The sequence below is a fragment of the Pagrus pagrus genome (assembly GCF_965226575.1).
Source record: "Pagrus pagrus genome assembly, chromosome: 1".
Taxonomy (NCBI): domain Eukaryota; kingdom Metazoa; phylum Chordata; class Actinopteri; order Spariformes; family Sparidae; genus Pagrus; species Pagrus pagrus.
In genome coordinates, this window is record NC_140185.1 from 2,332,410 (window position 1) to 2,357,082 (window position 24,673).

The following is a 24,673-nucleotide window of genomic DNA, read 5'->3' on the forward strand; positions in this document are numbered from 1 at the left end:
GGCAAGTTATAAAGGGCATTTTTTCTATGATTTCTAATCTAATCTTATGTTATGTAGAAGGATAATATAATGGTATCTTTGGGTAGTGTTAGTCAGACTGAAATCTAAATATGTGTGTCATGTTTTGCGTTCAGATTTTCCTCAGAAGTTGGCGTGCAATTTCTGATGCAAACTGTGGCTCGTGTGTCTCCGTCCATGCCCTCATGGGGAGGCATGGCTCACAGTTTGGAAACCTCTGCTAAAGCTGAATGAGAAGATGTTTCAATCAGGTCTTGGTTTAAAAGCAATAGGAAATGAGCAAATATGTGAAGTGTACAGTAACATGATCATTTTTAAAATGTGCATTCTTAAATATGTGCAGTTTGCATTTGTGCATGTATTTATGTATGGATGTGATACAGTAATTACACTGATTGGTTTTTAGAATAGATCAAATCAAAAATCACTCTCTCTCTCTCTCTCTCTCTCTCTCTCTCTGTGTGTGTGTGTGTGTGTGTGTGTGTGTGTGTGTGTGTGTGTGTCTAAGTTAACTTAGCAGTATGGATGGTGTCCCTCTGAAGATGCCACAGGGTGCCTCACAAGAAGTCAATGAAGACATCAAAGTCATTGTCCCCGATTATCTCACCATACTGCGGGAGACAGAGGTGAGTACAAACACACTTTTTTTAGGCCGAGACCCTAACATATAAATGACATTGCTTGTAAAATTCATTTGTGTATATATGATTAGCCCACATTTTTATTTGACATGGTGTAATAAACAAAAATTAAGAGCTGCAGACTTCAGACAAGTGATTTTTTTGGACATGAATCTTTAAAGGTGCCAAAATAATTCTATTTATATAAGCAATCTTTATGTATATTGCCCTCGGGGGTTGGTAGAGACCAAAAACAGAACTAAAAGAGAGTGAATGTTGGACTTATTGGAATAATGAACTGACTATAATGCGTGCACCATCAAATCAATCTGGTTAAATATGATTTTAATGCTCTTTCTGTAAAGTTGACAGTAGCTTTGACCTGAGACGCAACACCACTGACAAGGCAATTTCAATAAACGCCTGTCATGGACATGAAGAAGTCTTTTTGATTGGTGATGACTGTTGTCATTAGGCATCATTTAGTCAGTTATGTTGCTTTTAATGCAAAGCTGACATTTATTATGGTTTTATCATGACAACTCAACATGTCATTGTCAAACTAGGTGTTTGTAAGTTTAATGACATCTTAACGACAAGCCCAAATTTAACTACTTTCGTGGCAGTTCAAGAACATTATCCATGCCACCATTGCAAAAGCAATGAACAGTCTAATAACACTTACTGATACTGTGCTAGGAATATTTTTCACTACACTTACAAACTATAATTTGGAAATCCAAATTATAGTTTGTAAGTGTAGCGAAAAATATTCCTGACAAAATTATAATGGTCTCATGACAGCCAGTGCCAAAACCAACCACAGGACAGTAAATGTTATGTTAAAACATAAAGCTAAAAAGTGCCATTATGTTTGATAATTAAGCCCGCTATGACATCATTAGAACATGCAGATTATGTTGTCATGATTGATATCAGGTTGAAAAAACAAAAAACATTTGTCAATTAAGTCAATATTTCATTAAGAGGGACATTATTGACCGAATGATACTTGACTTGACAATAGTTTTGTAAAGACTCAATGTTCTTCATAGTTATGACCGTGTCATGTCAGTCTTTACAAGTATCCTGTATTACAATATAGTAGAATGTTAATTAGTTGTTGTTTTATACAGTACAGTCAGCAATAAAAGGACTATGACTTTTTTCATTGTGTCCAACACAATGGATTTCAAACAAAACAAGGGCCGAAATGTCATCTAATTAAAGAAAACTGCATACAGAGCCAGAGTGTGCAAGACTTTTTTCACTTTATAAGAGTGATCCCAAACAGTACAATTGTTGTTGTGTATTGATCTATACACTGAGCTGAGATATCCTAAAACTGCTCTGTAAAGCTGAGTGGACTAATTGGTTAGGTGTGTGGATTCATCAATACAAAGCAGGTCATTATTCCGTCCATTGTAAATAGTACAATATCAATTAGCTCAGCTTTAATACTGAAAACTAGCACCTCAAACTAATGCGGACACCTATCGCTCAGCATAATTTTCAGCTGCAGCACACAGCTGTGACTAGAGAAAAGCTCTGATCCACTTTACACTACCAACCCAGCAGCAAACAACAGACAGACAATTAGAGAACAGCAGGTGAAAATAGTGCAGCATGTAACAGCTAAAAAGTCAGTTCCCTCGGGAGTGACAAGGTCAGACACACTAGATTAGGAACCCAAATGCACAACTCCAGACAGATCAGGTAAAAAAGGCTAAAATCAGACAGACGAGACATGACGGGGAGTTGTTAGAGACCACAAGTAGAGCTAAATGAGAGTTAATACTGGACTGTGAATAAGCAATGTTTGCTGACATGTTCACCATATCAACTTAAAGGTGATGATACATCAATGCCAAATCTTGTTTCTGCTGCAAACAAGTGAACTAAATCTCATTAACCTGTCATTAATCTCAATAAAACTATTACTTGTCCTCCAGGATGATTTGTCGGTATAAATCCAAATGTAAAGCTAATTTTTGTTTGTTGATGCTAGCAGTGTGGCTCTCGGACAGTTCACCACTTTCATTCAGATTAAAATGTCTAAAAAAGAACTAATCTAAGTTTGAGTCCTTTTCACTATATCTATTTTGTTGATGATCAATTGAGGAGTCTCACAGCCTGGGGAATGAAACTGCTCTCTAGTCTGGTGGTATGGCAGCGGATACTATCGTATCTTTTTCCAGACATGCCAGAAATGAACAGACTGTGGCTGGGTGGGTGTTGTCTTTTAGTATATTTGAGCTCTGTGCAGACATCTCACTTCACTGATGTCACTGATGCTCTGTAGATGGTACCAGTGATACTCTAGGTGGTTTAAATTGTGGGCTGTAGAGCCTTCCTGTCCTGGGCTTCGATGAAACATGCCAGTTTGTGATGTTTCCAGTTGGAATGCTGTCTTTTGCTCCTCCGTAAAAGTTGACCAAAATAAGGCTCCGAAATTTAGCCTTCCTAAGTCTCTGTAGGAATTAGAGCCTTTCTGTGTTTTTTTAACCAAAGAGTGATGTCTGATGACCAAGATAGGTTTTCAGTGGTGGCAATTCCAAGTAGCCTGAAACTGTTTACCTGCTCCACTGATGTAAATGGCGTCCTTTCGCTAATCAACAATCAACCATCAGCTCCGTTTTGCTGAGCAGTAGATCTCTGTGTACTCTGTCTGTGCACCACTCTGTAAGATTGTTGGATTTCCACCCGATATGAACTCTCATTGTTGTTTATAATAGTGCAGATGATGGTGGTGTCGTCCGCATACTTATCAATAAAGTTCTCTTGATTTCTGGGAGTGCAGTCAAAGGTGTACAGTGTGAACAGGAGGGTCCGATCACACAGCCCTTGGGGGCTCCGGTGTTGATCACTAATGTAGAGGAGGTGCAACTGCCACCCCTGACTCCAGGGTCTCCTCATGAGAAAGTCCAATATCCAGTTGCAAAAAGCATCCTGTGTGGCCAGCCTGTGAGAAAGAAAGCTGCAGCATTTTGGATCTGTGTCCAGCATGGTCCATATGGAAGTGCGAGAGTGGGGAAATATTCTGGGCAGATGTTCTGCAGAACTTTGAGGAAGAGCAGTTAAATTTTGGGTCTCTGTAAATGGATTAATTAAGAGTATGGTCTAGACCTGCTCAAGCAAGGAATCATGAGCTGACTTTTGTTGTGATTTAGCACTATGATTGGGGCGCTCCTGCTTTTGTAGCCTGTGACATTTTGAATCACCTGCCACATATCTTTAGTGCTGTTGGTGGTGAAGTTTCCTCTCCAGTCCCTGCTGATGTCTCCTCTTTGTCTCCTTGATAACAGCTATCATGCAATCAATGCTAACACACAAAACCAGACTAGACTAGCTAGACCAAGAGATGCAAGCTAAAAAAAAGACAAAAAAAAAGAAATCGCAGTCTGCTAGCTTGACTGTTGTAAATTTAAAGCTGGCTGAGATGAAAAGTCCAGGGATCAGCAAAGTGAAGTGTCATGGTGATTCATGCAACAGGTATTGAAATATTTAATTTCAGACAATCACTTGATCAACAGACTTCCATTGACATTCCTGGAAAGAAGCCGCCATGCTAATGTAGCTAAGAGGGTTGAAATAATTGCATAAAATTAGATAAAAGAGAAAGCTACGTAGTTGGCTGGGTAGAACACTAACAGTTTGTTCCTTCATGTGACAGTATGAGTTCAGTCTGGAGAACTGGGTGCTAACTGGCCTGCAGAGTCGGTTCACCATTCAGCTTCAGCCTCAGCTGTCATCATCTCCATCAGGACTCCTACCATCCTGTCCACCTTACTGGATGGTGTTCAGCAGCCCACAGCAGAGCCGCCTGGCCAGCCGCCACTGCTCAGACTTTTGGGAACCCAATCCTCGGCAGCGCTCCAACAGCCTCAACCCCGCAGTCCTGCGCACCAAGATTATGGTCTCCGATTCTGAGGATGAGGGGGACAGTGCTAAGATATGTTTGTCAGTCAAAGCCAGCTCAGGTGGTGGGTGTCCTGTTGCTTCATGTCAACGTGGTCAGAGGAAAGCACAGAGAGCCTTCGTTCCAGACCTTCTGAACCCTCCAACCTGCCTTAGCAGCCTACCACACCAGCGCAGGAAGAACCTACGACAGTGCTCTGTCTCAGTGCTGGACTGTGCCAAACAACATGATCCTAACACAGACAGCCTATCCAAGATCCCATCCTCACACAGGACCCCTGACACCAGAGCCTCCAATACTAGAGCCAATACAGTCGACATGCTCCCCAGCATCAACAACCACAACACAACACATGCGGTAAGAGATGGACATTTTAATATAACGGAACGTAATGTAAGCTCAATTTTGATTCACAGCAATCATTTTAAATTGCAGTCGGTTATTTTGAAGAAAATAAGCTCTAGGATGTGTTTAACCCATTGGTGGATCCAGGGGCAGAGCCACAGGGGGCAGTGGCCCCAACTGAAATCTAACTGACCTCAGAAGTGCCTCTCTTCACTTCAGAGCACAGAATTGGCTGAATTTTAAAAGGATAAACAATAGATGAATAAATAATGAGTTAAATGTTCGCCTTTCAAGGAAAATTCCACACCATGTTGAGTTACTGTGAAATGTGGTTTTGTGGTTATTTATACATAAATAAAAGAACTACCAGAATGCAAATTAGAAATTAAATGTCTAATACTAATACTGTATATAATAATAAATAATAGTAGAGGTGGGTAAAAAAATCGAGTCACATAAGAATTAAGATTTTTATCTACTGTGATTCAAAATTGATTCACAAATGTCAAAAAACAATTTTCTAAATGTTGTGCACACACTCTTGACGTGCATCTTCATAAAAGGCAGCAGTGGTGTGTTTCCTGGGGCAACTATGGCTCACAGTTGCTCAACCCAGAGGGAAATCTAATGTGTCACTGTGAATTTACCTCATGTTTTAATTTTCCAGTTTCAGCTAAAGAATATGGCATTGTAATAAACGCAGTCCTATTCGGTTCTGTGGCTTTATATAAAGGTGTTGCTCTTCCTACTGATCTCATAACTTCACCCTGGTGACACTCTAAAGCTAACAATAATAATAGAGCTGTGCATTCCTTATTTTAACAAGAGAGTATTTGTATTCCTTACTGTATGTCACCAGTAACTGGAATAACTATGGTTGGCTGCTGCCTGATAAGTGAGAGGGAAAGCTAATAATCTGGAGTATAGATAGCCGTCTGTGGTCTGCAGGAATAGACTATGAATATAGTCTAAAGCTCAGGGCATTACGTATTCCTGAGCCCTACTATAAATCACCACACATAAGCCAGGAACAGATGGGCTAACTCTGGTATCACATATACCCTGAATACCTGACAGTGCAGAATTAGTTTACTGTATATTGAAGTTGGCAATAAGGCAGTCTTGTAGTGTCTTTTAATTCTTTGTATGAATATTAACCATGTGTTAGCTAGAAGAGAAAATCAACCCTAACCATGTCAGGTTTTTTTTTTTTTTTTTTCAAAAATGTTTACCAGGATCTGCACAGTAAAAATAGTGCAAGTGCTCCCTGAAAAAGCCAGGTTATAAAAAGTAAATCAGGATTAGCAAGTGCAAGTCTTCTGAAAATGTCTTTCTCAGTAGAGCTGCATCCTGGATCAAACCTGCTGACAGCATTACAAAAAGAACCTTAAAATCAGATTCCATCTGACCCAGTAGTGCTGGCCTCTCTGACAATGTAAACAGACACTCATTACAGTCTTTTGTTCCCAAGAAGTCTGAAAGCCCAGACTTCTGTAGAAGTCTCAACTCTTCTGGTTTGGACTCGTCAGCAGACCTACTATCAGCTCTGAGCCCAGAGGAGAGAGAGCTTCTGGGGACCATCACTGCCCGGGGTTACCCCCTCCGTACTGCTATCATCGCCCTGCAGAAGACAGGCCAGAAAACCCCGGATCAGGTAAGCTAGTGTTACTCACATAAGACATAAGTAAGAACCTGGACCTTTCTTTCCACATTGACCCTGGTACACACACATATATACACTCCATATACTGTAAATACTGTATATATATTCAGATTTACAATTACAATACTGTTACACCACTGTATTATGTCTGTTGTGTCTTCATATAAAGTAGGCACTGTACAAATATGCTTTATTTATTTGACAGCATTTAATTTGTAACAAGGTAACCTGGTAAGACCACAAATCATTTTCTGAACTTGCATGCTTTAGAGAGTGGTATACATGGCAGATTAGCCCTTTTCTAGCAGCTGTCAGAGGCTTCTGCAAAAATATCCTGAGTGCATCTAGACAGTTATAGAGAAGATTCGCCTGACTATTACTGTACAAGCAAAAACATGCTTCTTGCAACAGTGGGTCAACTGTAGGTGAGTCACTTTAAGGGGCTGAATACTTATTTTACATTATATATTTTTAAATAATTGACAATACTTTGTAAAAATCTGTTTTCACGTTGACATTAAAGAGTTTTAGAGAGTTTTTTTCACTTATATATTTTTTTTTTTGTCAAAAAAGCCAAATTATATTGACCATGACTCCATTTATAAAAACAATAAAAGGGGGAAACAACCAAGGGGATAAATACTTTGTATAGGCACTGAATATACTGTATATATTTAACACATTTGTAAACAGTTCACACACTGCTGTACACTTAATTATATATGTTTTACTTATACTTAAATGTATTTGCTTATTTTTACTTTTTGTGTTTATTGTGTTAGCATCATGGCTATCAGTGGCAGCCTGGCTACTGTCCAAAGCAAATAAAACTGTAAGAATCACAATTTGAGTAGAAAGAATGTCAGTTTTGATGTCCTGGTGGTAAGGGGGGACACTTGCAATCATAGTTATTCCATTTGTTCCACCGTTATCTGGAGATAGCGACCTGGGAAAACAATGCCCCTTCCTTTTTGGGTTGGGCTATGGCAGACTCGCTTACTGTATGCCAAAATGCGATCTTCATTTTTGCAGGAAATATCAAGTCTGGTGGGCAAGCCTAGCCGCATTGTGAAAGCGAGGTTCATAGGGAACAAATCCATATATAATAAATGATTAACAACAAATTTGTCGGACTTACTCTTTTATTTATTTTCACTTCAGTTTCACCAAGAGTGGGCATGGGTTCGGCTAGTTGCTGACTAAATTCAGAGGAGTGAAAGTGAAGATAATCCATGTTTTAATTCAAAAAGTTGAAAAAATACAGTGAACTCTGTGCTCTCCACGCCTCTAGTTGATTATTGCCCCAGAAGCTCCTGGCTCTGGCCTTTGCGGTCTGTTCCAGAGCTCGCCAGCTCTAGCAGCTGTCTGCTATGAAGGGTCAAAGTAGCAAAAATGTATTGATAAAAATGGAGGCATGTGAAATAAAAAAATGCAGTGATCAATCATCAAGTGATTTGATTCATTTTTAAAGCTGATTTGATTCAAAGGGTTGTGATGCAATGAAATCAGAGCCATGTTTATTTTTTTTCCCCAATCTTACATTCATCATTTATCATTCATCATTCATCATTCACAGCATAAAAAAGATAATTTAAGGCCTTAAAAAAACTAATTGAAAGAAAAATATTTACAAAAATGGGAGTGATAAAAATGCTTGCAAATTTTATAGTTTATAGTATATTATACATTATTAGTATTTGAATTGAAACAGATAAATAAACTGCCAATTAAATAAAATTGATTGACATTATATTGATATAACAGTGTTGTTCTGACGATCAACTGGCTGTTACTGTCTACTATTTATCATTCTCAACACCTAACCAACATTGTACAGCACAGCAAGCAATTTTTGTTACTTCTGCCCTATCAAAGAAAAAAAAAGAAAAATACCGATCACGCCAATCCCTGCCTCTGATTGGTGGTTTCCCACAATGCATTGGTCTGCTGGACAACAAGAAGAAGGGAGATCAGTGGGGCCCATGCCCGTGGCCAAGTGCCTGTTCTTGGCTATCATCCTGTGTCCGCACAAACCCTGTAGTGCTTTGTAAGTCCGCTGGACAACCAGAAGGGGGCAAGGAGAAGGGTCAGTGGGACATGAATTTACTATTAAAACAGACCAAAACTGAAGAGGAATTAGCTTGCTAGAGAGCTATTTTCTAACTATGTCCAGTGGCTGTTTGGTGTTGATGGGATATGTCTGATATAGTGGATTTTGAGCTGTAGTTTTCCCGGTAAACACAATTACCTCTACATGTTGATGAAGGTTCTCAGTCATCTAGGTCATGGTCATTCTAAGTGCTGTATCGTAGGCAACTGGACTTGTTTCAGTTTCTTGAAGACGTTTCACCTCTCATCCAAGAGGCTTCTTCAGTTCTAACTAACTGGAGGGGAGTTGCAGGCTCTTAAACTCTGTGTGGAAGTGTCCTTACAGAGTCGTTAAGGACACGTGTGAGCTCTGAGTTTCATAGTCATTAGGGCCACTTGTGGGTCGTTGACCCAACCGGCCTTCATGTGGGGTGCTAGGGCTAGGTGAGCTCAAGTGTGAATGGTTGTTAAACTGTCTGGGGAGGGAACTCAATACTGCATCGTAGGTGGGTGATAACTCTGCACCAGAGACATTGAGCTACTAGCTGTTCTGCTGTAGCATTCGGCCATACTATCTTCCAAGGGAGTTTTCACATGTAATCATCACAACTGTTTACATCCCTCCCTCTGCCGATGCTGCTGCAGTCTGTGAGCTCCTCCACACTGTTGTTTCTCAACTTCAGACTCAGCACCCACAGTCCCTCCTCCTCATCTCCGGGGACTTTAACCATGCTCCCCTGTCCTCAACTCTCCTTTCCTTCACCCAGTATGTGAAATGTCACACCAGGGACAATAAAACCTTGGATCTCCCGTATGCAAACTTGAAGGAAGCATACACATCCTCCCTCCTCCCCCCGCTTGGTCACTCAGATCACAACCTGGTCCATCTGCTACCTGACTACATACCTGTGGTGAATAAATATCCACCACAGAAAAAGTCAGTGAAGGTTTGGTCTGAGGAGGCCAGTGAAAGGCTGAGGGACTACTTTGATACCACAGACTGGGAAGCACTCTGCAGCCCACATGGGGAGGACATCAACAGCCTGACAGACTGCATCACAGATTACATTCATTTCTGTGTGGAGAACACTGTGCCTTCCAGGAAGGTACAGTGTTGTCCCAACAACAAACCCTGGGTGAACTCTGGGATGATCAAAACCCTACTGGATGCAAAGAGGAGGGTTTTCAGATCAGGAGACAAAGAGGAACTGAGGAGAGTCTAGAAGGAGCTCAGGCAAGAAATTAGGAAGGGGAAAAACAGCTACAAGAGGAAGCTGGAGCAGCAGCTGGAGCAGAACAACACCAGGGATGTCTGGAGAGGACTGAAGAAGATATCTGGTCATGGAAAAGGTGGAGGGAGAGAGCAAGACATCGGAGACCAGGACTGGGCAAATACTCTAAATTACTTTTTTTTGCCATTTTGAGTCCAACCCCTCTCCCCCCTCAGGGTACAGTGCTCTCTCCCTTCCTTTTCACCCTCTACACATTGAATGCACAAACACCATGAACTGTCACCTCCAAAAGTTCTCCGATGTTCTTCTCCATTGTTGGATGTGTGTCTGAGGGGAACGAACAGGAACATAGGGGGGTCATCAACGACTTTGTGAATGCAACCACCTGCATATAAACACCAGTAAAACAAAGGAGATGGTGATCAACCACAGATCACACCAGTGAACATCCAGGGTTTGAACATCAAATCAGATTTTATTTGTATAGCCCAAATTCACAAATCACAGTTTGCCTCAGAGGGCTTTACAATCTGTACAGAGACGACACCCTCTGTCCTTCGACCCTCGATTCGAGTGAGGAAAAACTTGCCCCCCCCAAAAAAGCCCTTTTTACAGGGAAAAAAAAAAAAAATGCGGAAGAAACCTCAGGAAGAGCCACAGAGGAGGGATCCCTCTCCCAGGACGGACAGACGTGCAATAGATGTCGCATGTACAGAGCAGATCAACGAGATCACAATGTATACAATTATAATGGATGGTTGACAGGAATGAAAGTACATAAAGAGGCATCACAGTGTGGCGAGCGTAAGGAGGACACCAAACACAGCAATGTCAATTGGCCTGTGTTCAGGAGGGTAGTAGGGCTAACGGGATCCCACTCGTAACCTACCAACTGCAGACAACGCCACCTTGGGGCTTTCACCCAAAGATTTAATTACATCACTTGATCTAAGGACACGCAAGTAAACTCAATTCATTAGGCATGAGACGTGGTTCACAATTAATACACTTTATTATTTAATATTAAAACACTGCAGCATCGACACAAATTATGAAGAGGACTATTCAAAGCTGAGGCTCGTTGGCGTGGAGAAACTAGTGAGGGAAGGGGTCCAAACAAAATATCATAGGTCACCCGGGCACGTGACAATCACACACACACACTCACACTTTGTGAATAACCGAAATAATCCCAGGGGAGCACAGCACACAAGGAGGAAGGGGACACCACCACCCAGGTCACCAGCACCACCACCACCACCGGCCTCTGCAAAGGAAATGAACAGAGAGAATAGTCACACAGTGAAACAAAGCTCGTATAAAATAGAAACTGGTCAAATTATTATCACACCAAACAAAATATCTATTGCCCAGAATAAACCAACCATAAAGAAAAGAAAGCAAATAGCACGAATTGTATACAAACTAAAATAAACACCACCTGCCCTAAACAAATAAATTACACAAGTTAATTAAATCAAATTAACCAAACGGATATCAAAAGTCAAGACAGGTGGGGTAAAGAAAACAAATAAACAAAAAACAAATTAAGGTGTCAAAATGAAACTAAACACATGGCCATGAAGGCGGACTTAAAAGAGTCTCTAAGCTGCGACACAGCAGCCGACAGAGCAGTGGCGAAGCTGCAACAGAGTGGCGGCGCTGCAGCAGATAAAGCTGCCACGCAGCAGCGGCGAAGCTGCGACACAGCAGCAGACAAAGCAGCAGCGGTCAGCTGATCGTGACTCGTATGTCACATGGATCGTTAGGCCCAATGGCTGTATCTCATCTAAAAACAAACAACAAAATGAACACTATTAAAATGAGCCTACCATTCCTGTTTCAAGCGCCGCAGTAAAACTACAACATACCTTTGTGGCCTGATTGAATACACACAGAGTGGTGAGAGGGAGAGACACACGCAGCTACCAGCATTTACCTGTAACCATGCTAACGTTAGCTTAAAAATGTATCGACCAAGATCGTGCAGACAGAGAGGACACTTACCACTACCGCTTAACGGGACCAGCGCACACCAAGCTGGACACATCAGCTCAGCCACTCTGCAGTAAAACATATATGCGCTATGAGAACAAAAGGGCTCAACACCTGATAACATGGAAATGACGAGCAGCGTGCAATCCTACCTGCCGAGAGTCAATACATCCGGACCGGAAGTGACGTGTCAGACAGGAGCGCAAAGAGAAAGTGCCGGGGAGAGCTGCCGCATTTATACTCAGTTCCGCCTACAATGAGTGGCTACCACTGGTGCTCAATTAATGACGTGGTACAAAAGCATTCTGCTGCTACAACAGAAACAACAATGAAATGCACATGGAAATGTGATTACTAGTGATAACAGTAGTAGTGGTTAACGGTAAGGATAGTATGTAGTAATGCATTACAATAATAGTAGTGGAACGTATGTAACAGAGATATGACTAATATTAGCGACAGTAGTGGTGGGTGTCAGGCAGGGCCATGGCAGTAGGCGCATCCACGATCAGGCAGGGCCATGGCAGTAGGCGCATCCACGATCAGGCAGGGCCATAGCAGTAGGCGCATCCACGATCCATGACCCGGGCACAGCCAGGATCCATGGGAGCCTGTAGGACTAGAAAGCACAAGGACTCCGGGGAAGAAGTGAAGTCAGTGACATGCAGAGATGGGGCATGTATACAGGCATAATGTATACAGATGGAGAGGAGAGGAGAGGGGAGGAGAGAGAAGCTCAGTGTGTCATTTGTCCCCCGGACTAGGCCTATAGCAGCATAACTAAGAGCTGGTCCAAGACAGGCCTGGGCCAGCCCTAACTATAAGCTCTATCGAAAAGGAAGGTCTTAAGTCTACTCTTAAAGGTAGAGAGGGTGTCCGCCTCCCGGACCAAAACAGGAAGATGGTTCCACAGAAGAGGAGCTTGATAACTGAAGGCTCTGGCTCCCATTCTGCTTTTGGAGACTTTAGGAACTACAAGTAATCCTGCGTTCTGGGAGCGTAATGCTCTAGTTGGGTGATAGGGTAGTATGAGCTCCTGGAGATATGATGGTGCCTGACCATTAACAGCTTTGTAAGTGAGGAGAAGGATTTTAAACTCTATTCTTGATTTTACAGGGAGCCAGTGCAGAGAGGCCAATACAGGAGTAATATGATCTCTTTTCTTAGTTCCTGTCAGTACACGTGCTGCAGCATTCTGGACCAGCTGGAGACTCTTTAGAGACTTGTTAGGGCAGCCTGATAATAGAGAATTACAATAGTCCCATTCGAACATAGAGATGGTGGCAAAATACAAATACCTGGGTGTTGACCTAAACAATAAACTGGACTGGACTGACAACACCGATGCCCTGTACAAGAAGGGCCAAAGTCGCCTCCATCTGCTGAGGAGACTGAGGTCCTTTGGGGTGCAGAGGACATTACTTCGAACATTTTATGACACTGTTGTGGCATCAGCTTTATGCAGAGAGATAAGAGACTGAACAAACTGGTCAGGAGGGCCAGCTCTGTCCTGGACTGTCCACTGGACTCCATAGAGGTGGTGGGTGAGAGGAGGATGTCAGTCAAGCTGACGTCAATCATGGACAACTCCTCTCACCCCCTGCACCAGACTGTGGAAGCATTGAGCAGCTCTTTCAGCAGCAGACTCTTACATACACTGTGTAAGAAGGAGCACTACAACAGATCATTCCCCACAGCCGTCAGACTGTTTAACTCAAGCACTACATGAACAGTCACTTTCCACCCACTTGTTTGCTTTTGTAAATATCTTATTGTTTTTTGTAAATACGTTGTGTTTTTCTATTTATTTTCTATTTACTATTTAATATTTCTATGCATATTTTTCTGATTCTACTTGTACTGTTGCACCGCTGTTGTAACATGTGAATTTCCCCACTGTGGGACAAATAAAGACAATCTTAATCTTCAATGTTGAGGCTTCTGTCTTCACTGTGTACTGCACAGTCCAAGAAGGGCAGACTGTCACTTCTGACATCTTCCCGTGTGAACTTGATGTTATCGTCCACAGCATTTATATGGTAAATGGACTTGCATTTTTATAACGCTTTTCCAGTCTACTGACTGCTCAAAGCGCTTTGCAACACTTGTCATATTCACCCATTCGCACACACATTCATACACTGATGTTCTGTGAAGGTTTCCACTTCCCTTGCTCTGATTTTGACCTAGGTGTTGTCCACATACCTGAACCAGTGGCTAGGAGAAGTTCCTGTGAAGGGAATCAAGGCTCTGTTCTCAACTTCTTCCATGTAGAGGTTGGCCACTATTGGCGACACCGGTGAGCCCATAGCACAGCCGTGCTTTTGTCTGTGGAAAACGTCACTGTACTGGAAGTAGGTGGTCATCGGACAGAGGTCAAGTAAGGCACAAATGTGGTCTGGGGTGAAGTTGGTTCTGCTGCACAGAGTGTTCTCCTGTAGCAGTTTTTTCACCATCTTTACCACTTGTTGAGTAGGAACGCATTTAAAAGGTGAGGTAACATCATAAGAAACCATTTTTTTCGTCTGAGTCCAGGGTTATTTCTCTCACTGAGTTTTTGATGTGGTGTCGAGTATTACCGACCAAAGGAGCTAGGATGCTGGCTAAGTGCTTGGATATGTTATAGGTAACTGAGTTGATGCTGCTGATGATGGGTTTGAGTGGTGTTCCTTCCTTGTGTATCTTGGGGAGTCCATAGATACATGGGATGGCTTCCCCCAGGTACAGTCAGTAATATAATGGCCCTAGCCCTAACCCTAGCCTTCTTTTTGTAGCTACTGGTAGGATCTTGCCTTAGAGTGTGTTTACCACTCCAGTGCATCTCCCTTTGAGTGATGCCACGGCCTTCCTTTCCTCAGTAGTAAGGTGGGGGGGGGGGGGGGGGGCTGTAGCTCAGTGGGCAGAGCAGGTGACCAGCTATCAAAACGTTGATGGTTCAAATCCCGGCTCACCTGGGCGGAACCGAGCCACATGTCGAAGCATCCTTGAGCAAGATACTGAACCCCAAAATTGCTCCTGATGCGCAGTTGGCCACCTGCGAGGAAGCCTCTGCCATCAGAGGGCTCTGCGATGAGGGGATAGAGGGAGCAACATCCCCGCGACCCTCACGGATAAGCAGCTAGAAAACGAACGAACGAACATCTATTGGGGAGTAAGCTGCCCAAACTCTACCCTGGTTTAGACTCAACCTGTATCAGGCGCAGTCGAGGCCCAGTTTGCCTCAGTCACATGCTTTGGTTATTTTCCAAATTGACCCAGTTTTGGACAGATATATTTAATACCTTTTCATGTATGTGTTATATGGTTATGGTGTTATCCTAACCCATTGACTACATTGTTTGGTGTAGTCCTGCAAGAGACCCCAATAACAACCTACAAGGCTGAAGCTATAGCATTCTTCACCTTACTTGCTAGACGTCTGATACTCTTAAGTTAGAAGAAAACTATGCCTCCATTGCGATGGGACGAGGAGGTAATGTCCCATCTTAAACTTTAACACATTAAATACACTGCCCGAGGCTCCACACAGAAGTATTATAAGGTCTGGCAACCATTCCTGTCCTATTTTGAGATTGAGTTCCTTTCCATTAATACAAGGTAGCTAACCCCTGCATGTCCCTGGCTCTTTATCTTCCCTCTAAGTACATTTACTTAAATGTACGTAGTACATTTAAGTAAATGTACTAATTTGTAAAATTTGTACCTACCAAAATTTAACATACAAGCATCTGCAATTTTGAGGTACTTGTACTTTATGTGAGTATTTTCAGTTCTACATTTTATACTTTAAGGGCCGGATCTACTAAGATCCCAAATTGCTTGTACTAATCTGCGTGGGCAATCTAGAAATGTACGCGTAGGGTTGAACGGCGGTTTGCGGGCGATTTACTAAGAGTGATTGCGTTAATGGCAACAGGTGCAAACGTGTTGGAGACACGCCTATTTAAATGAGGGTTTAGCATGTTTCATGGTTTTCAGCATGGCGAGTTTGAGAGAGCAAAAGCGCAAAGTGAAATTCTACCCTTTGGAATTAGGAGTGTTGGTAGAGGAAGCGAATAAACATTTCAATGAGCTGCAGCAAAGGAATCTGAAGGTCGCGCAAAGGAACGCCGTGTTGGAGAAAATCGGTGAAAAAGTTAATGCTGTTGGAAAAAACAGGCGAACAGTGGATGAAGTGAAAAGGAGATACCAAGACATCAGAAGAAGAACAAAGGAAAAATTGGCGTATAATAATATAAATATAATAATAATAGTAAACTTGCAAGGAGTTTTGTTATTGCAGGTATTGCGTTTCCTCATTCATCCCAAAAATGTTCACACGAGGGTGTAAAATGCGTTCTCGGCGTCTCCTTCCATTGTTTCGGCGTCTCCTTCTTGCAACAATAACGGCAGCCATGTGTGCGCAATTACACATACAAACCGTTTGCACCTCCCTTTGAGAAGTGTTAATTATAGATGCAGTTTCTATTAGCAAAATTGCTTTCAGGTTTGATAAATCACTTTGCGTGTGCTAAATTAATATATTTACATTTTCTCCACCCACAACACGCACAATTGCGTGTAAACGCCCCATGTTGCATATTCATTGCTGCAAACGTACTAACTGAATGCAGACGCGCTATTTTGCACCTTTGACAGATGCAACCCTTTTTGCGCACTGTTAGTAAATCAGTTTGTACATTTTTTTGTGTGTGCAAGCAGTTTGCACACGTTTTAATACGCGCAAACCTTTAGTAGATCCGGCCCTAAGGCACTATACTTATCTGACCGATGAAGTTAAATAGATTTTTGCATAAAAACATATCAAGAACTTATAAAATCTGATGTTATGTTATAAATTAAATGAGCCAACAGTTTGTACAAGTACTGATAAAATTATTAGTTCATTAATAAATCAGTCTATTGAAATAAAACCATTTGGCAACTATTTAATTAAGGTCATTTTTCATGCAAAAACATTTCATGGTTCCAGCCTCATAAATATGAGGATTTTCATTGTAATTATTTAAATTACATTTCCCACTATCTTCTAAAGATTTACATACCAAGTAATCAATTGATTCATGAAGAAACTAACTAGCATTTAATTTATTAATAAAAATACAGTTAAACATATAAAGATACATGAGCTCCACCTCGAGCAGCTATAACAGTATAATACTGCCGGAACATGAATGCATGAGCAGCGATAATTTAATTTTATATAATAATATATGTATATGATATATACTATAAAACAGTCAAACAACAAATGTTCTGTACTTTTGATTTTTACATTATCCTTATTATACTTTTACTGCAATAATGTTTTTAGTGTAGAAATGTTCCTTGTAATTAGTAGTTATTTATTGTGTTGTTAGGACATTAAATTTGAATGATTTTAATACTTCCTCCACCGCTGCTAGAGGGAATGTGGTCCAGTTATTATATAAGCCTTATAAAGTTTAGTTAAGTTATTGTTAAGCCTTGTTAAGATATAAAACTTTCATTTTAAGACTCTTTTCCTTCCGGTTTTGGACCCTGTGTGTCCCACATTAATAAATATTTCTCTCTATGTTTGCAGATCTTGAGTTACGTGGTGGCATGTGACCATCTGTGTCAGCTGGGTTATGACATAGCTGAGGTGGAAGAGGCTTTGGAGATGTTTCAAAACTGTGAAACAAAGGTAAGATATGCAGAGAGCTACAACATTACACATGTCTTCAATTTTACTAGAAGCAACAAGACCACACTCTTCCTTTGAGGGAGCAAGTTGTGTTGCAGAACAACACTGTAAACATTGTAAACAAACATTATATTAAAAAACATAATAATGTCTCTCATAATGTCTTCCTCTTGAGGCGAAGGAGTTCCTTCATCTGCTTAGTCAGTTCAATGAGATGGGCTTTCAGCAGAACACCATCAAAGAAGTGCTTCTGGTCCACGAAAACCACCGAGAACGGGCGCTGGAGGAGCTGATGATGCGTGTGGCGTGACAGCAGATCAGCACACACACACACACACACACACACACACACACACACACACACACTTACATAAATCAACTACTGAAGATCTGTTACTCACTCTAAAAATGGTAAATTCATGTTGATAAAGGCACAGAGAGAACAACTTAGCACACATTGGAAGAGCTGCTGATGGACGGTGGCCTTCAAAAATATATTGTTGATATATTGCAAATATATGGTTGATTATTCTGATGGTGATGATAATGATGATTGTGATGATAATATTAATGATGAATGATGATGTTAATATTGATGATGATGGTGGTGGTGTTGATGGTGATGATGATAATATGATGATATCATTTCTGTGTTAAAGTGGCTGTAAGTAAAGCTGTAACTAGCTCTATACTCCAACAGTAAACACTGTTATAGAGTGTTTGGTCAGTAACCCATGTCTCATCCCCCTGCTCATGCAATAAAAGAGAAAATACATTTTCCGGTATCCCTGTCCAATCAATCAAGACAGAGAACTCAATAAAGAGATGGTCCTGTTGCTTATGAACATGCAGAGAGCAGGATCCTACTGTTTATCGGCATAGGGTGAGCTACCAATTCCAGCACTCTTGGTGACCGCTTAACTACCAAACATGCCAAGCTAAGAAAAACGCTTGAAGAAAAGAAAGAGGCAGAGAGAGCTGCCTTGAAACAAAGAAAGGAGTCGTGCAAGTTTGGTGGCGTGGAGACGAGAGAGAAGATTGCTAATTGCAAAATGTACATTAAGTTAGCTAAAATGACACCAATACAGCAGTTTTAATTATCATTTTATTTGACTTGGCTGAAAGTGTTTATTACGTTCGTTCTTATTTTTGGTGTGAAAGCTGCACTGACAGAAGTTAGTTGTAATTGTGACAGATTTATTAAAGATGTTTTATGAAATTACACCAAGGCAGTGTTCTATTTTTATTTTAGTCTTTTTTTCTCCTCTGTGTTCTGGCCTAATTTTGTTTCCTCAAATGAATCCTTATAGGAACCAGTATAGGAGCAGTTATCACCAGGGACTGGTTCCCATAAACAGAGAGCATAGATAAACATCAACAGTACAGATTTTCATTTATTGTTTGATTGGGGGCACATTTATTTTTGAACAGCCATCTATGGAAATCACATAAATTCATTAATATCTCATAAACTAGACGTGCTAAAGTAATCATTCCTGGTATTAAGGGGGTACATACTGTATTAAAGGATGTTATTTGCCAACAGGTGGTCAGTTATATCTGATATAGGCCACCCACACACCCATTTGGACCTGGTAAAATATATTTTCGATATTATGTGACAAATTCACAATATAGAATTATGTGACAAATTCACCACTAATAGGACATCAATTATTCCGTACATCGGGAAGTGCCAAGTGAAGGCACTGATGCTGCAATCACACAGACACCATTATATTTGACAACAAAAATGTATTGGCTCGCCACACAATCAGACAGGTTTTAAGCAAGCCAGCAGTTCAGCTAGATTACATAAATTCTCTCTGGAGGTCAAACTGAAAGGTTCAAGGTTCAGCTTTACTGTCAGTATACAATACCAAATTCACACACTTGAAATGCAGTTGTAGGCCCCTCTAGCCTACACACACAGACAACAGACAAATGTTCAAATATTCTAAATTAGAATAGAATAAAACATCAAAATAGGCAACAAAAACAGAACAAAGTTTTTAATAATGATGGCATTAATCCTCTACTTACAATGCAATTTCTATATGAAACCTTGCATCCTGGTATTCAATTGGATGCCACCTGACACACACCACTCAAACACTGGTGCAGACCAAGTACACCCCCTCATGGCAATGACACCCCCCATTGGCTCATTTCATGTGCCTCATATGTACAGTCTGTGTAAAAGTAAATACAGGTCAACAGTTGTACAGTAGGTCAAAGGTGAAGCAGGAAGCAAACTTGTAAACTGTGATGGATGTTTACAAAAGAAAGTTTGGGTTTATTTTTTGATTTGTTCTGACTCTTCCAAAAACATTTTGACTAATCTAATAAGATGTGTGTGGTAATAAACCAGAATGGTCTTTTAAAGGAACAACTCTGTCAGCAGCACATCAGGGGATTTGTCAGACCATTGTGGGGAGAATCAGGGACACTCACCAAGGTCTCTGAAGAATTGATCCTGAGTCAGATCAAGAGAGTTTTCCATGAGGGAGCTACTGTCTTTAGGCAGCCTCATCATAAATGTATATATGGATCCAATCCTTCCAAACCCTTTCATCTCACGCCTTACTCTCCATGTATAATCCTCTACAGTGTACTCTGTGGTCACCTGTCGGCTGAGCGTGAACACAGAGTCTCCTCTGACCACAGCAGTGAACAGAGAGCCTTTACTGTTCGTGTACTGGCCCAACATGGCTGTCCACTGGCCTGAGCTCAGGTTATAGCAATCCATCACACACAGTAAAAAGTCATCACAGGGTCCATTGCGCATCACATACAAATTATCTTTATGGGCCACCATATAAAGACCATAACTGTGTTGGCGAATGAGTGTGGTGACCAGAAGCCACTGGTCCTGTTCAGGCACATACTCGTGTATTTCTGTGGCCCCCTTACCTTTCCAGAGACAGACAAAGATCCTGTTCATGGCTATGACAGATACTGCCGAGACTGCAGAGCAGGGGAGGGGAGAGACAAAGCTCCAGCTTCCATTAGACACCCTGTATCTCTCCATAGATGACAGGGCCTTCTTGTTGTACTCGCCTCCTATGGCATAGAGGCAGCTCTCATGACCTATCAAAGTGAAGTTGTAGCGTAGCTGCTGGGGGCCACAGATGGTGGACCATGTATTAGTTGCTGGGTTATAACAGAAACCAGTCTCTACTACCTTCTTGCTGACATCATGTACACCTCCGATGATGTAAAGTTTGTTCTCCAGGACAGCTACACCTGCCATGGTGGTGCTTGTGCTCATAGGTAGGTGTGTCAGGACCTTCCACTCTCTCTTTTCTTCATCCAGGTAGAAGATCGTCCTCTGGAGATCCTGCAGCAGCTTAGTGGAGGGTGAGTGGCTGCAAACCGCCATGTAGCTACTCGGGAGAAGAGACTTGATGTAATCTACCAGCTTGTTGGGTAAAGTGTGAACATCCTCCTTCAAGTCTGTGTAAATATCTCGGATGAACAAGGCTGAACTGTGGTAGAGCTCCCACACACCATAGGTGGCAGCTGTGTGGTACATGAGGAGGCAGTTTTCAGAGTTGACAATATTAATCAAGTGCTTGGTGAGAGCTGGCACCTGCAGAAAAGCAGTACACTCGATGGCCTCCACAATCTGGTCGCTGTTTAGCATGGGTCGCTCTCCGTTCAGGACCTGCAGCAGGACCAAAAAGCCCAAAACCCCCACACATCGCAAGATGGTCTCTTCCTGTTGGCACTCTCTCATCCCTGACCGGAACAATGCTCTAAAGTACTCACAGTTCTCAGCCAGAAGGGTTTTAGTCACTGTGAAAGAGCTCTGGTCAATATTTACCCTAAGGCTGTCCAGTGTCTTACACTGTCTTGGCTGTTGGCTGAGGTGTTGACAGCTGCTGGACTCCATCACCTCCCCGCTATGGGTCTTCATGACATCCCAGCTCACCTGCACGCTCAGAAGAAATGGTTGATACACATCAAAACACTGTGCACATCCGTAGTGTTTTACCAGATACTGCCTTCTAGCTAGAGCAAATGCTAGCTGATAGACTGTTCTCTATTTGTTTTCACAGCTCTGACAACAGGCTCTATACATAGCAGGCGGACATCTGACACAGCTCAAGTACATTAGGATGACATGCAGCCAGAGGAGAAACAGGAACCGGGCAATGGCAGGGTAGCTGTGAATGAGCTGATGACTCATATTGCCCTTTGTTTGTGACAGTTGTGGAACAGCTGAAGGTTTGTCCTCTGGCAGCAGAAAGAGTCACACTGTAACAAAAGTGTGTTCCCCTCAGTCACATATTGTGCATGCCAGTATTTCAGCAGTCATTCAAAAACCTTTGTCCAGGACATGCAGTACTCCAACTTGTAACTGAGTACTTTCGACTGTGGCACCGCTACTTTTACTGGAGTATAATATTTAGAAATATTTTCCACTCTTTTAATCTGATAATTCCTATAAAACGACTGAAACTTCCATTCAATCTGCTTTCATTCATTCAATCCAGAACCCCCACTACAATATGACTGAAACAAAAACCCACTCATGACTTTATCCATGGTCCTTAAATCCTGGCGCAGAAGAATAAATAAAAAGTAAATAAAGTGAAAACTATAATCCATTTCAGCATCATTTAACTGCCATACATCATCATGCTGTGGTGTTCTTTTTTTCCCAAATGTTTCTAAAAGGTGATGCCTGAACACTACCAAAACAATAGTCCCATTATGTCTTTTGTCCAAACAAGGGGAGGACCCAAATGCAGAAACACTCGGTAGACAGACAGGATTCAGGAAACAAGGGTGAGATTTATTAAAGAAAAGCTGAATGATGCAAAACCAAGAATCCAGGAAAACCAAAAACTGGAGGTACCATGGGTGAAATCACAGGAGAACACGGAACAAACTGACAAAGACAAGAGGAAGCACATAGACTATATAAACACACACACACACACACACACACACACACACACACACACACACACACACACACTAACAAGGGGAAGAGGTACAGGTGGAGTGAGACTGGGAGCAACTAGCAGAGTCGACTGTGCCAAGGCACTGGCTGGTGTCGGCCATTCCCCTGACAGAGGGACGGGAACAGGAGTCTGCCGGGCTGCCAACAGAGGCGCTGGAACTGGTGTCGGCCGGGCCTCCGATGGAGAGCCACTGGCAGGTGTCAGCCATGCCGCCACCGTGGAGCCACTGGCAGGTGTCAATGATGAAAATCAATGACCTCATGAACAGTGTGCATTTCCTTGTTGTGTTGTCAATTATTACTAAATATGGAATACATATAATTCTTATTTTCTGGATCGTGTGTTTTCCAGAATTGATTGGGGAGGTGATTCTCAGGTTCCTTTTCATGACCAGAGAAGTTCACAAACGACTGACAATCCTGGTTCCTGTTCACACTGACTTTTTACAAATGAACCAAGAGGAGTAAACATGAAGTTATACAGATTTACAGGTAACCTGTTGATTGGACAGTTTTGGTGATTCATTTATTCATAATATTTAATAAATATTGTTAATTTATTGATTAACCGTACTAACTGGGAAAACAGACCTGAGTTTGTTTTAACCAAATCAAACAGGTTAGGTGTGAAAGCACCCTTAAACTTAGAACTTGTTTGTGTGTAAATATACTGTGTATATATTTCTACAGAAAATAGTTTGAAAATCAATATCCCCTCCATAGACGAATGGCACAACATAGGAGGGCCAACTCCTCAGGTCCAGACTCTGCTGTCCACTAACATCTGAAGGAGAAAATCATTCCTTTAAGGACAACAATGTAAACATGTTGGCCAGAGAAGACAGATGGTTTGAAAGAGGAGTAAAAGAATCCATCTATGTCAAACTGGAACGACTGTCTTTTAACAGAGGAAGTGGCCTACAACATTACTTATCACCCACCTACAATGCAGTACTGATGTAGTGACGGCAACAGTTAAAGGAACTTAGGGCAGGATCAAGAAATAAGACTCAATAGTGACACGACGGCTGTTGCGGCCGTAAGGGTGACTGCAGCCATCAGCCAAGCTGGTGTGGGAGCGTGCATGAACTCTTCACAGCAGTGCAGCTGATGCCTTATCCCCTACACACACGAATCAGCCGGGAAGCCGTGTAACGACACAGAAGCGCGGTGATTTACCGTTATGGTTGATGCAGTCAGAAAGGCACAGGCAAAAGCAAAGACGGCATATTGGGGGACAAAAATATCGTCTCTGATATGGGATTGCTGTGTGTAAGCGGCTAGTGTTACTACACAGACACAAACAAACCGTTGCTAACGTCACCTCCCGGATAACAGGTTGGGCTTTCGGTCCCATATATAAAGGGACATATTTCTAACTATTCTGTTTCAGACTAAAGGATCGTGGAAAATGCGCAGTCTGTAACTATTCAGTGTTACACAGCGGTGGACTAAGTTACATGTTTGCAGCTAACGCTACTTTGGCCGTTAGGTCACTCCGAGTCCTCATGATCTCATATGATTTTCAAATCAAGCTCTACACATGACCTGTAATGTTTTCTTACCTGGTTACTAGGAAATGAGCCATGTCAGCATCTGTTCTCAGTCCCAATTCAAGTTGAAGCCGCCTCCATGAGCCGAACGCGTATCCGATGTGTCTCCGGGTGCCAGCCCGGCTTTGGTCGTAATTTCGTTTCGACTCACAACATGCTGCTGATAAAACCTTTGTTTTCTTCTTAGTATGACTTTTTAGTGGACTTTGTGTGGTGGTGGGTCGTTTGCTGGCCGTAGCAGAATCCATTACTACCCAAACACTAGTTTGGGTCCACCAAGCTTGTCTTCTTCCCGTATCCAAGGATTCAGCGTCATCTGACGTCACGTCCGCAAGACTGCATGGGAAATTTGGGCCCAAATTGCAGTACATTATGCAGCACACAGCCTGTTCTAGGCAATGGAGAGATACATGGGTGGGCTCATTCTTTTTGGTTTTGAACGCTTCATCACCCATTAGCATTATAAAACTTGCCCCAAGTTCCTTTTAAAGAGCTGATAGGTATTAATCTGGTCTAATACTTAAACAAGAACCATCCTGAATAAACAGGATGAGAGGCTGATGGCTCACAAGAAACAATTTATTCAAATCATTATAGAGAGTA

At 41.9% G+C, this 24,673-nt stretch overlaps 2 protein-coding genes across 2 annotated transcripts; one reads left to right on the top strand and one right to left on the bottom strand.

Annotated features, from left to right (window-relative positions):
• Positions 1–488: 488 nt before the first annotated feature.
• Positions 489–17,890, top strand: ubap1lb (ubiquitin associated protein 1-like b). The gene is made up of 5 exons (XM_084350612.1): positions 489–644; positions 4,312–4,914; positions 6,374–6,556; positions 17,444–17,545; positions 17,721–17,890. Exons 1-5 carry the CDS (start codon positions 540–542, stop codon positions 17,853–17,855), a joined length of 1,128 nt encoding a protein of 375 aa, XP_084206738.1. The 5' UTR covers positions 489–539; the 3' UTR covers positions 17,856–17,890.
• Positions 17,891–19,985: 2,095 nt separating this feature from the next.
• kbtbd13a (kelch repeat and BTB domain containing 13a) lies at positions 19,986–21,510 on the bottom strand (the record flags this gene model as incomplete). Its single annotated transcript, XM_084370120.1, has 1 exon — positions 19,986–21,510. The coding sequence occupies exon 1, from the start codon at positions 21,462–21,464 to the stop codon at positions 19,986–19,988; it is 1,479 nt and encodes a 492-aa protein (XP_084226246.1). The 5' UTR covers positions 21,465–21,510.
• Positions 21,511–24,673: the final 3,163 nt, after the last annotated feature.